The sequence below is a fragment of the Phocoena sinus genome, chromosome X (assembly GCF_008692025.1).
Source record: "Phocoena sinus isolate mPhoSin1 chromosome X, mPhoSin1.pri, whole genome shotgun sequence".
In the NCBI taxonomy this organism is placed as follows: domain Eukaryota; kingdom Metazoa; phylum Chordata; class Mammalia; order Artiodactyla; family Phocoenidae; genus Phocoena; species Phocoena sinus.
The window spans coordinates 130263204-130275389 of NC_045784.1; the positions used below are offsets into that span (position 1 = coordinate 130263204).

Below are 12186 nucleotides of genomic sequence, written 5' to 3' on the forward strand. Positions count from 1 at the left end.
GCAGGAAAAGAAACAACCAGGGGACAGGCAGGCCTGTCTGCGGATTTAATGGCAGGGGACTGAGCCGGGGCATCCCACCTGCCGCTTCTGCTTTTCTGGTGGCGAGAGCACCACCTGAGGGCGGGGTGAGATGGGGCGGCCGTGGAGTGCTGAGTTAGGGTGGCCGCGGGAGCTGTGGGGGGCAGAAGGCCACTCGGGAGGCCCGACACAGGTGCGCTGCTGGGCCCTTCCAGCACAGAGGTCCCTTCCAGTGGGGAGCCAGGAATGTCAAGTGGCGCCGAGACTGGGCCGCGCCTGCCCCCTTCCCCTGCGCTCCGAGGACCTTGCCCCCCTGCTGCCCACAACTGCAGCCCTCCTTCTCCTTCCTCCAGGAGGGCTCAGTCTGGGGGACAGAGGCTGGCTCGGGTGGGGATGGTCACAGTGCTGGGTGGCAGAGGAATGAGACTGGGCCCAGGGGCGGGTGGCGTGGCCCGAGCCCGGGCGGGAATGTGAGGCTAAGGGCTGTGGTCCCGAGTCCTCCAGAGGCGGGTCCTCCCGAGGTAGGGCAGGCGGGGGCGGGGAGGGGGTGGTGGCGGCGGGGGAGCACGGAGAGGCGGGGCAGGGGTGGGCCCGGCACAGGGTCAGAGCTTGTGCGGGTTCACCCACTTGTAGGTGCCCTCGTACTGGAAGCCCACTCTCTTCATCAGCTCGTCCGCTTCCACAGGGCCACGGCTGGGAGGGGCACAGGCGGGGGGAGAGGTGAGGAAACCCTGAGCCCCCGAGTCCCCCTCCCCCATCACCCCCATCACCTCCCCCTGCCCGCCCCCGCACCTGCCGTAGACGTAGGGGATGGGCTGGGCCTTCTCGAGTTCGATCTGGTGCAGCAGAGGAGTGAAGATCCGCCAGGCCTCCCGCAGCTCGTCACTGAGGGGACAGGGGGCGGCGATGGGGTGGGTGGCGGCCCAGAGGGAAGGAGGTGGGGAAGGAGGGGGGGAGGGGCCAACCCTCACCTGCGCACGAAGTGCATCTGGCTCCCACAGAAGACGTCCAGAATGAGGCGCTCGTAGGCGTCGGGGAGCTTCACGTTCTGCCAGCGGACAGGCGGGAGGGAGTCACCGAGGCACGCGCCCCTTGGAGCCCTGGACGCCACCCCCTCCCCACAGGCGGGCACCCACCTTGTATCTGTTGCCGTAGGTCAGGTCCAGCTCCGACTCCTCAGGGTTGAAGAACATGCCAGGCTTCTTGGTCATCATTTTGGTGTACACGGCCTCATTGGGCTGCACGCGGATCACCAGCTCATTGCGCTTGCACTGCTGTCGGAAGATGTCCCCGGCCACGTCGCAGAACTGCAGGCGCACCTCAGCCTTGCGCTCGTTCAGGGCTTTGCCGCAGCGCAGGATGAAGGGCACCCCTGCGGGGACAAGGCCAGCCTTGGGGGGCCGTTCGGGTGGATGAGGGGGCCAGGTCCCACCACCGCGGGCCCAGCGGCATCACCTACCATCCCACCGCTCGTTCTCCACGTAGAGGACGACGGCCGCAAAGGTGGCTGTGGTGGACCCCTGGGGCACTGTGGGGTCATCCAGGTACCCTTTGGTGGCCTCTCCCTCTCCGTTGGGGTTCCCCACATACTGGCCCAGGACCACGTTGCTCGCCTGCACCTCTGAGATACATTTCAACACCTTGACCTGGAGAGGAGCCAGGGAGAGGGGCCCCTTGGGTAACAAGGACAGCAGGTGCCGGGAACCATGTGACTCCGAGGGGTGGTCTTCCTGGACGGGTGAGTGGCCCAGATAGTCAGGAGGCTCCGTCTTGCAAGGGCCCTCTGGGGCCACCTCAGCCCACCCTCACTGTTTCCGAAGGAGAAGCTGAGGCCTAGAAGGTCAGTTCTGGGACAGGACACCTCGGGCTCAGGGCTGGTTGCTGCAGGAGGGGGAGGGGCCTGGGAGGGCACAGCCCCACCCACCTTCTCATCGCGGACGTCATCGGAGTGGGTGGAGGCGGGCTTCTCCATGGCCACCAGACACAGCATCTGCAGGAGGTGGTTCTGCATCACATCCCTGGCGGGAGGAAGGGACGGACAGTGAGCTAAGGCCTCTCCTCGTTGGCCAGGTGCTGGGGGCTCAGGGCCTTAAACTGGGCTTGTGTCCTGATGCCCCGTGTCTGCCAGGTCCCCTTAAGGCAAAGGAAGAAGACCGTGACCGCTCCTGACGGCTCAGACACTCCTGCTGCCAAAACAGGAAGAGGCGACCCTGCAGGGTGGCGGGATGCCCGCCCCCCGCATCTCCCAGGAACGGGAACCAGGCTCTCACCGGATGATCCCAAATTCATCGAAGTAGCCCCCACGACCCTCAGTGCCAAAGGGCTCTTTGAAGGTGAGAATGACGCAGGCGATGTTGTCCCGGTTCCAGATGGGGCCGAAGATCCTGTTGGCAAACCTGCAGGAGGGGCAGGGTGAAGGCTGGTGGGCGTCCGAGGGGGCAGCAGCAGGGCCCCCCAGCGCCCAGTCCTGGCCCCGGTCGCACCTCAGCACCATAAGGTTCTGGACCATCTCCTTGCCCAGGTAGTGGTCGATGCGGTAGATCTGGTCCTCGCGGAACAGGGAGGCGATGTGGTTGGACAGCCGGTTGGAGCTCTCTAGGTCCCTCCCGAAGGGCTTCTCCACGATGATGCGATTCCAGCCTCTGCGGGAGGCCAGAGCTGCGTCACTCCCACACCCTCCCTGGGGACCAGGGCTGAGCCCCTCATCCCCCTCCAAAGCCCCTTCCCCAGGGAGTGAGGGCAGAGCCTCCCTGCAGCCGCTCTGCAGTGAGATGAGCCAGCAAAGCTCTGCCGGGCCGGCCCTCCCCCGGCCTCGGCAAGGAGAACACCTCCTTTCCTTCCCAGCCCTCAGCGCCACGCTCAAAGCTGACTGGCTGGTGGCTGGAAGGAGCGCCACTGGCTGGCTCTGCTCCCTCCCGGGCCCCGAGCTAGTGAGAAAACGGGGAGGGGATGCCAAAGGCAGAGCCACCTCCATGGGTTTTAATGTGGAGAAAGATCCCTTATTCCTCACGGAGAGTTAATATGGGACAAAGTGAAACCGACATGGCCGTGGCTTTGGAAAAACGACAGAGCGCTGAGCTGCTGCGGCACAGGCAGCAGGGTTCCCGTGGACCAACGCCGCCCTCTGGTGGTGGTCGAAGGGACCCTGAGAAACGCCGAAAGCTAGAGTAAGCGACCGGCAGCAAGAGTTTCGTGGAGCAACACTGCCACCTTGTGGTGCTAGGCGGGACTGCTGCCAGGGACAACGGGATTTCATACGGGGGATTTGGAAGGTAAACACGGGTGGTAGCATTTTCAGTAAAGGCTGTTAGAGAACTACTCTTACTCCTATTGCCTTCTTTGGAGAGGTAATTCATGGCAAGAACAAACACGGGACATCTGTCTTTTTCAGACTCCCTAGATCGGTCGGCCCAGGAGGCAGGAAGGGAGGGTGAAAGAGCAGCCTTACGTCTGGCTCATGCAGGTTTCGTGGATGTTCTTGGTGACAGCCTCATAGACAGTGGGGGGCAGGGCCAGGTAGAAGAGGCGGTTGGCCTGTGGCCCCTGGTGGAGAGCGTTCATGTGGCTGTTGAGGCGCTCGTAGGAGGCTGCATCGTTGTACTGGCCAGCCACATAGGAGTTGCGGGCAAAGAACTCCTCCAGTTTGGGCTTCTCCTCCGGGGCAGCCTAGAAAATACGGACACAAGGATGTCGGACCGGCCCCTCCCTCCCTCCCTGATCCCACAGGCAGGGTGGGCTTCCTGAGAAGTCAGCCATCCTAGCCCTGCACTGGGCTCACTCCCATCTCGTCGGCTTTGCACACCCATGGGGGCGGGGGCCGCGTGACCTAAGACGGAAGCCAGAGTTCAGGAAACTTTGACCTGGGAGAAAGATCTCTCTCCAAAGTCATTCCACCAAAGTATGGTATGTTGAGAAAAGTCAGGCTTGCAGCATTTCCATGGCGGAGGGGCCGCAGGGTACAGTGGGAAGGAACTGGTGAGCCCAAGTCAGAGGGGGCTGGGAAACAGGGGTCTCAGGCTGGCATCAAGGAAGCAGTGGGAGCAGGTGGGGAGGAGTGCCAGGCTGAGGATCGCTAGGGAGGAAGTGGCCCTGGCACAGGGGGGAAAGGCTGGGCCTGGGGGGGAGGGAGGAAGGGCATCTGCGATGGGAGGCGGGTATGGCACGTATGGAGACCCCAGAAGCCACTCACTTTGAAGAAGGGCTCGCTCTGCTTGCGGATGTCAGCCACCGTGAGGCGGGAGCGGGCATAGCCCACGATGTAGGTGTCTTCGGGCAAAAGGCCATCCCGGAACAGCCACCTGAGGGCAGAGCACGGCTGTGGCGAGGGCGGGGGCAAGAGGACCGTGGGGGGCAGTGAGCAGTGGGGGAACAAGCTTACCAGATGGTGGGGTAGATCTTCTTCTTGGCCAGGTCACCCTGTGGCAGAGAAAACAGGCATGGTTAGGAGCTGAGGACATGCCCTAGATCATCTCCCCGCAGGACACCCGGGTACCCTTGTCCTGGCCCTGTGTACAGCCTGAGCAGCTTGAACTAGAGCCCAGCCTAGCCCTTGACCCTGACCCGACAGTGCTCGCACATTGCCGGGGGCACTTCGAGGCAAAGAGACCTCGTGCTGGCCAGGAGGCAACCACCAACCCGCTGGTTCCACGATCCACAGACCCCAGTCTCTGGTCGAGCAGGCAGAACCAAAGCCAACACAAGATGCCCGCTTCTAAACAGCTCACGGGCTAAAGAAAACCCTAAATTCCCTGGAACCGAATGGCAATGGAAGTAGCACACATCAAATGAGACATGACCTTAAATGCTTAGGTTAGCAAAAAAGAACGGCTGGGAGCTGCTGAGCTCAGAATTCAATTGAAGAAGTTAGAAAAAGGACAGCAGAATTTTAAACCCAAACAAATTACAAGGCAGAGAACAATGAAAAATAAAAATGAATAAAACGGAAAACAAACCAAAAGAAAAGATCAAAAAGCCGAAAGTTGGTGCTTGAAAAAGACTAATCAAAACAGACAGCCTTCTGGCAAGACTGGTTTTTTAAATTAATTAATTAATTAATTAATTATTGGCTGCGTTGGGTCTTCGTTGCTGTGCGTGGGCTTTCTCTAGTTGCAGCGAGTGGGGGCTACTCTTGGTTGCTGTGCGTGGGCTTCTCATTGCAGTGGCTTCTCTTGTTGTGGAGCACAGGCTTCAGTAGTTGTGGCGCAAGGGCTTAGTTGCTCTGAGGCATGTGGGACCTTCCCGGACCAGGGCTCAAACCCGTGTCCCCTGCATTGGCAGGTGGATTCTTAAACACTGCGCCACCAGGGAAGTCCCAAGACTGCTTTTTAAACAGGCACCAAGAATTAGGAGTGCAGTGGGACAAAACTACCGATGGGAAAGACAGAAGAGAACAACCTTACTGCATGTCTGACAACTTACATGAAATGGACACATTTCTAGAAAAATCCAACATACCAAAACGGAGCAAGGGACCTGAGCAGGCAATGGTTATAAAGGAGACAGGATTGCAGCCACAGCCTTCCCAACGAGACAAGCCTGGCCCTGATCCTGGCACAGAAAGCTCTGCCAGCGGGTCTCCCAGGAAGAGAGAACACCAGTCTGAGGCAAAGCCTGCCTTGGAAGCACCTGCTGAGCCACGTGATGGGGCCCCAGAACCCTGCGGCTGGAACCTCTGAGAAATGCACACAGGAGGCCCCAAGCCCATCTCATCCATGTACACAGATACAGATGCAAAATTTCTGCAGAAGGTACCAGCAAACCCAATCATGCAACGTCAAAAATGGAGTATGTCAGAATCAAGTTGGGGTCATCCTGCAAACGAAAGGTTGGTTTGATGCCGAAAAGCAGAAAAAAAAAAAATCACTGAAATTCACCACATTAACAGATTAAAGGAAAAAAAGCTGTAAGAAATCTGTCTACTCCTTTTGATTTTTCAATCTAGCAACCTTGCTAAACTCACCAGATGTAGATAAAGTGTTCCAGACATCAACATCTATCACAATAGGACCTCTTACCAAACTAGGAATAAAAGGGAACTTCCTTATCTTGATAAACAGCACCTATAAAAACCCTCACAAACATCATATATTGTGGGGAAATGTTGAAATAATCCCCTTTAAACAGCCAGGAGCAAGAAAAGAGCGCCTGCCATTGGCTGTTTATTCAATGCTCCACCAGAAGCCCTGACAGCGGCAGGTGGAGAGCAGACAAGACGTGAGGACGGGAAACGAAGAGCCACGCTGGCCATCTTTGTAGCTGACGGTCTGTCCATTAAAAGAAAACCACCTCAAAGCAAGCTACAGGCAAATTATTACAATTAATGAGATTTTAGCAAGGTTGATAGATTTAAAAAAATCAACAGATGGGAATAGAAACATTTCTTATGACACAGAAAGCAGTAATCAGAAAAACGGGTAAATGAAGGTTTCAGCAAAATTAGAAACTCCTGTTCACCATAATACACTACCAAGAAGGTGAATAGAAAGAAAGAAAAAAAAGAAGATGAATCCACCCAAAGGCTCAAATCCATCAACAGGGGGTGGACACGCAGCGTCAAGGGGGGAGCTGACGGGTTCCCTGGTGGGCCAGTGGTTAGGGTTAGGGCTCCTGCTTCCATTTCAGGGGGCCTGGGTTCAATTCCTGGTCGGGGAACTAAGATCCTGCAAGCTGTGCAGGAGGCCAAAACAAAACCAAAAACAAACAAAAAAGGGATGAGCCAGTGACCCACCCAGCACATGTGAATCTCAAAATCATAACGCTAAGCCCCAGACCCAGACACAAGACTAAATACCCTGAGTTCATTTAAGGGAAGCTTTAGAAAAGGCAAAATGGTTGCACGGTGAGGAAGTGACAGCCGCGGTGTTCCAGAGCAGGAGGTGGACCACCGCCCAAGGACTTCCTGGGGAGGTGGGAACATCCTCTTTGCTAATAAAGTGTGTGTAAACCTTTACAGTGAAAATGGGTGCCTTTCAACGTGTACAAGTTTTACCTAAAAATAAAAAGACTGAAAAGAATATAACCGAGCAGAGGGTGGGGCCCAGGTAGCCTGAGCGCTTAGCTGTTGACTTGTGTGCCGTGAAACTTTCCAAAGTAAGAGCAAGGGTATGAACACACAGTAACTGTGGGCAACAATATGGTCATCCCACGAAGGTGACAGAAGACTCACTAAAATGTCACTAAAAAGTCCCTTCTCTCCACTCCAGTTCAGTCGCCGTGGCCACGGCAACATGCGTTAATTTGGTATTGGTGACCTGACAGAGGAATTCTCCACTCGGGTGGAAGAGGCTTCGAGCGAGGGCATGGCCGGGGGTGGGGGTGGGGGTGGGTGGAGTGGGGGGCAGAGGAAGCCTGCGGGGCACAGCAGGCCACCCTTTCATGCGCCCGCCCTGTAATCAGGGAGAGCCGCTGGACTCACCCTGGGCAGGAAAACCACCTCCAGGGATAAGAACCCAAATCTTCACGGCAAAATGACCTTAGGAGCCACGTAACCACTGGACGGGTTCTATGAACCACTGCAGAATGGAAGCCGCGTGACTAGAAGCGAAGCAATTCCAACCTGATTAAAATCCCTGCCCCCTAGACAGGCAGTTAGGAAGGCACTTGGGGGTCTCCTGGGTGGCGGTGGAGGTTGGGGCGGGCCACTTATGAGACTCAAACGTTCGCGTTCATCCTGTCCTTGGCTTCAGCCTCCAACTCCCGGGCTGAGCCGACCTCTGCATGCAGACAAGCCCAGGTGTCTGTTCCACCCCAGGTCACCACCTCCAGGCTCCACTGGGACCCCGATGGCCCGAAGTGGATGGTTCCCAAGCCAGGGTTCCCCATGCTGCTGCCCCTGCCCATGTTTGGCAACTGCTCAGAACTGATCCCCCATGTGCCTGCCACCTTCCATGGGAGCCACGGAGACAGCAGTGCATCAAGGTCCGGCTCCGACCCCCAGTCGGGGCCTCGAGCTGCCCCCGAGCCCAGTAGCCCCCAGCTGCGGCCCCCTCCTCCCAGGGCCCATTGGCGCCTGCTTCCTGCTTCTCCATCACTGGGACCGGGCCGGTGGGAGACTCCACTCTGGTCCCTGGGGCTCGGTGGGCCCCGTCTCCTCCCGGGCTTGTTGGTGACTGGCCAGGAGAAACGACCAGCACCACGGCCCACAGCCACGTCCCGCCTTCCTGGCCAAGTGGAATGTTTGCTTCCGATCAAATTCCAGCAGGCTGCCCGCCGGCTTCCGATCAAATTCCAGCAGGCTGCCCGCCGGGCCCAGCAGGCCCAGCGTCCTGCCTGACTCACGGCGCCCCACACCCCACTGCTCTCGCTGGTCCCTTTGGGATTAACTAGCGATAGAACCTGCTCGCCTTGTTCAGCTCAGCCCTGCAACCAGTGGCCTGTTGGGCTCCGAGTCACCCGATGGAAAGACGAGGTAGGACCCAGGACAGTGGGGGCAGGGGCCCGGGGAGGCCCACCCTCCCCACCAGCCTGGGCTGGACTCCTCTACCAGAGCCACTGTGGGAAGAGAGCATGCTGTACACGGTGGGGGCAATGATGGGGCCCCCCCGAGGACCACAGCAGGGAGGGACGTGCCTGGGGACACATGGTGATGTAGCAGAAGCAGTACCTGATTCACATTCCCAGCTGCCGGCCAAGGGCCGTGGGCCGCCGCCTGCGTGTCACCGCCCAGGTCTGACCTCAGTCTCCAGTTTTATAAACCCTCGGTCTCGGCCTCAGAGGCTTTTAGGGTGGAGGGGCGTGGCAGAGAATGCAGAGGCTGGCTGCCAGCTGGAGGCCAGGAAGGGGTGGGCTATCCCTGTCCCACTAGGGCCACCCGGGTCAAGGATCGCCCAGGTCCTGGGGTGGAGCGCAGCTCTGCTGGGGCCCAGCTGGATCCCAGCCACCGAAGTGAGACCCTGGGGCTGCTGAGGCAGGCTGGGCTGCAAAACCAACAAAAGGGCCTCCCTCCTACTCCCTGGGGCTCATGAATCATCAGGCCTTTGGGGGAGTGCCAGAGTCATCATGACACAGCAAGAATCTTATCGCCCTAAGAGGGGAGGCAGCCCAGAAACACCCTGAGGAGAGGGAGGGCTGAGGCTGCCAGATCATGCCACGCACGGGCCCATCACTGGGATGGGACCTGAGCACCGATCGAGCCACAGCCCTCGTGGTCCAGGTGGGGAAACCGAGGCCCAGAGAGGCGAGGGATGTGCTGAGGACCATGCAGTGAGCCAATCTTGCCCGAGGGGGCTCCCAGTCCTGTTCTCTTTCTCTCTCGCCCCGATTGCTCTCTCCGTCCACTGTGGGGGTAAAGTGGCTCCAGCCTGGGAGAGGACACATGCGATCTGTCAGGCCCCAGGTTCCTCTCCCAATGCTGGTCTATAAGGAGAAACTGAGCTCTTTCATTCCAGAGCTCTCTGGACTGGGACAGTAAGTACCTCCACTCCCTTCGCAGCCGAGGGTGGGAGTCCTGAGAAGGGAGATAGTGGTCTCAGAGCAGGGAGAAGAGAGTGGCCGAAAGCCCATCGGTAAGTCCACGAGCCAGCCTCAGGACACGCCCAGGAAGGAAGCTGGGCATGCGGGCGACGGTTGGGTAAGCGGCCCAGGGAGGAGAGGGGGCAGAGGACGGCCCCGCAGCCCAGCCTGCCCCAGGGGCTCTGCGTCTGCTCGTCCTTCTGAGAGGAAGGCTCTGTTCCATGGCCCTGGGAACATGAAGGCCTGGCAGTGTCTGCTGTCACATGCACTCACCTTGGGTTCCGGCCCCCAGCACAGTTCCCATGAGGAGGGGGGAGGGAGGGGGGAGGAAGCCTCCCAGCTGGGCTAGGTGGGAACTCTTCTAGGTGCTGCCCTTGCAGGGACACCCGCCCCCCCCCCCCCCCCGCACCCGGAACAGGAGGAGGGAGAAATACACAAGGGCTCTTCCTCAAGGACCCTCCTCCTCCCCCACTCCACCCTGCTGGAGCGGCACTTCCCACTTCTGCTCTAGAAGCCTCTGGTTATTGCTCCCACAGCAGAGGAGAGCAAAGGGGAACCCTACTGTTGGCAAAGAAACAAAGTTGCCTAAGCCCAAGCCCATCCCACATGAAGGCAGTGGAGTCACAGAATCAGCTCAGCAGAGCCCCAGGGCCCTCCACACTTGCTTCAGAAGACCTCAGTTGCTAAGTGGAGACAATGAGGTTCAGAGAAGGAAAGACACCTGCCCCAGGCCACAGAGCAAACTTGGATGCTCTCAATGAGGTATCTAAGTGTTGAGGGCCTGGGGTCATATGCCATTTACTGAGGCCTGGGACCCTCTGTTGGAGCATCCTGTGACAGGCCGGTATGGGGACGGAGCGGGGGGGGGGGAAGGAGGAAAAATAATCCTGAGTTACTTTCTCCCCCAACCTATTTCTTAGACAAGGTCCCAGGTGTTAAGGTTTCTGGCTCCTCTAAAGGGGATGAGGCCGGGGCCAGGGTGGGGGCCAGGCCTGCTCCGTGTGCTCCTCCTGGGCACCCCCCAGCCCTGGGTGACAGGGGGTCAGGGGACAGTGTTTGGGGTGACCTTCCTTGCCTCCCACTGGCAGAGTACTGCATTCTGGCTCGCTTTTCCAAGTTCTGAAGAGAATCACAGAACTGGCAGGAGGCAGGCTCTGCAAAGCACGGTGGTGTGTTACGACACATGAACGAAGAGCCGAGTTCCTCCAGAGCTGAGGGGACAGCGGTGTGGAAGTCACAGAGAGACAATGTCTGCCCCGTCAAGAGCTGACTAGTTTGGGTAGAACTCTCACTTGAGGTTTATAGAATAAGTTACCAGCAAAGATGCTCATATCATGGGTAGCAGATTCTTGGTCAAGTCCACGGTGAAAAGTGAAAAGAGAAAAGAGACCACTTTCACTTTGAGATGAAACCCTGACAGCTCCCCAGCCCCTGCTCATGTCTTACCACTGGGTAGATCTTGTTTCCACACGGCACGTGGGGAGAGTGCTTCAGTCAGGGGTCATGGCTCTCTGAGGACCCACCCTCCCTCTCCTGTTCCCCCACCCTCATCACGTATGGTCAGCGTGCTTTACTTCTGACTTTGCTTCTACTCCTTGGCCTTTCTGATCAGAGAAAAGTGGCAGTTCCACTGGCTAGACAATGGGGCTGGTCTCAGTTCCTCAGCAGGCCTTGGAAGCTGGGGCAAAGAGATGGTATTTCAAGAAAGGTTGAGTGTTTTTCCTCAGGGAACTTGACGGTAGAGAGATAAGGCAGAGATCCAGCCTTGAATCCTACCTCTGGATCTAACTGTGTGACATCTGTCAAGTCAGAAACAGGTTTGGAAAACATACTCCCAGAATGAATCGCTTCCCCTGTTTGCATCTCGGTTTTCCCTGTGGAGGAGGAAGTCCAACCAGACAGTCTCTAAGGACCTCCCAGCTCCAGGACGTAGGTCTACAGTCAATGGCTGCACACGGACTTCAGAAATGCCTCGCGGCGTGTGTATACTGGGTGGTGGCAGGAGGAGTGGCACATGAGCAAGGGCAACAGCGAGAGCCCAACCGAGCAGAGCCCGAGGGTCCCGACGACAATCAGTTGGGAAAGCCCAGGTACCTAAAGGGAAGCAAACTGAAGCAACGTCACGCTCTAAGTCTGCTGCTTCTACGATGTGGGGCCTGGGGGAGACTCACCGATGCACCCATGATGATAAAGATATGTGTATCAGCCTGATGGAAGGCATCGCCCTGGTACAGCTCTTCCCGCAGGATCCCGCACACCTGGGTCCGGCTCAGAGCCACCTGCCCTGCCATGATGCTCTCTGGTGGAAGAAATACTGGTTAACAAGGCAGGAGAACAGAAGAGCATTGAGAAGCTGGCCCCTTTCTGGAGGGGTCCTTTGGGCTCTCACCCAGCTGGTGCCTGATTACTGAAACCACTCACTGTGAATGGCTGGGGAGCAGGACGTTTGGGAGGTTAGAAACTGCTGGCCCTGGGCTCTGGCGATACTCTCTGGGCAACCTTCTTTCATGGTGTATGTTACAAAATTACCCAAAGCATTAGTGAATTCCTACTACGGCCTCCTCTCTGGGGGACTGAATAAAACCCTACTGTAGCATTGTACGACCGGCTTAAGACTATCTCACCCGGGGTTCAGGCGGAAACTCCACAATGAGCTGGAGCATGCTAGATTGTGCAGCCGATGGAGTGTAGCTCCAGCCCTCCTCCTGCCACACTGCG

At 57.9% G+C, this 12186-nt stretch overlaps 2 protein-coding genes and 1 long non-coding RNA gene across 6 annotated transcripts in view; 1 reads left to right on the top strand and 2 right to left on the bottom strand.

Moving 5' to 3' along the window:
- Positions 1-30: 30 nt before the first annotated feature.
- The window catches only part of G6PD (glucose-6-phosphate dehydrogenase), a 12742-nt gene continuing 586 nt past the window's right edge, over positions 31-12186 (bottom strand). For 2 of the 4 annotated variants that reach the window (XM_032619469.1, XM_032619470.1), the window contains exons 2-13: positions 11640-11767; positions 4397-4434; positions 4208-4316; positions 3467-3684; positions 2502-2660; positions 2289-2414; positions 1943-2036; positions 1478-1664; positions 1155-1390; positions 990-1066; positions 811-903; positions 31-711 (exon numbers count right to left, since the gene is read on the bottom strand). In XM_032619469.1, coding sequence (XP_032475360.1) covers positions 621-711; positions 811-903; positions 990-1066; positions 1155-1390; positions 1478-1664; positions 1943-2036; positions 2289-2414; positions 2502-2660; positions 3467-3684; positions 4208-4316; positions 4397-4434; positions 11640-11767 — 1556 coding nt within the window. In that variant the 3' untranslated portion in view covers positions 31-620. Of the gene's footprint in view, positions 712-810; positions 904-989; positions 1067-1154; positions 1391-1477; positions 1749-1942; positions 2037-2288; positions 2415-2501; positions 2661-3466; positions 3685-4207; positions 4317-4396; positions 4435-11639; positions 11768-12186 lie in introns of all 4 variants that reach the window. The other 2 variants (XM_032619467.1, XM_032619468.1) reach the window with 1 other exon arrangement.
- LOC116747401 lies at positions 7374-9770 on the bottom strand. Its single transcript, XR_004348032.1, has 3 exons — positions 9432-9770; positions 8621-9317; positions 7374-7551 (listed from the first exon to the last, which is right to left on the bottom strand). It is a non-coding gene; the product is annotated as an uncharacterized LOC116747401 (long non-coding RNA).
- Positions 9313-12186, top strand: part of IKBKG (inhibitor of nuclear factor kappa B kinase regulatory subunit gamma) — a 21592-nt gene continuing 18718 nt past the window's right edge. The window contains exon 1 of the mRNA XM_032619483.1: positions 9313-9423. The gene's annotated coding sequence lies outside the window, so the exon portion shown is untranslated. The remainder of the gene's footprint in view (positions 9424-12186) is intronic.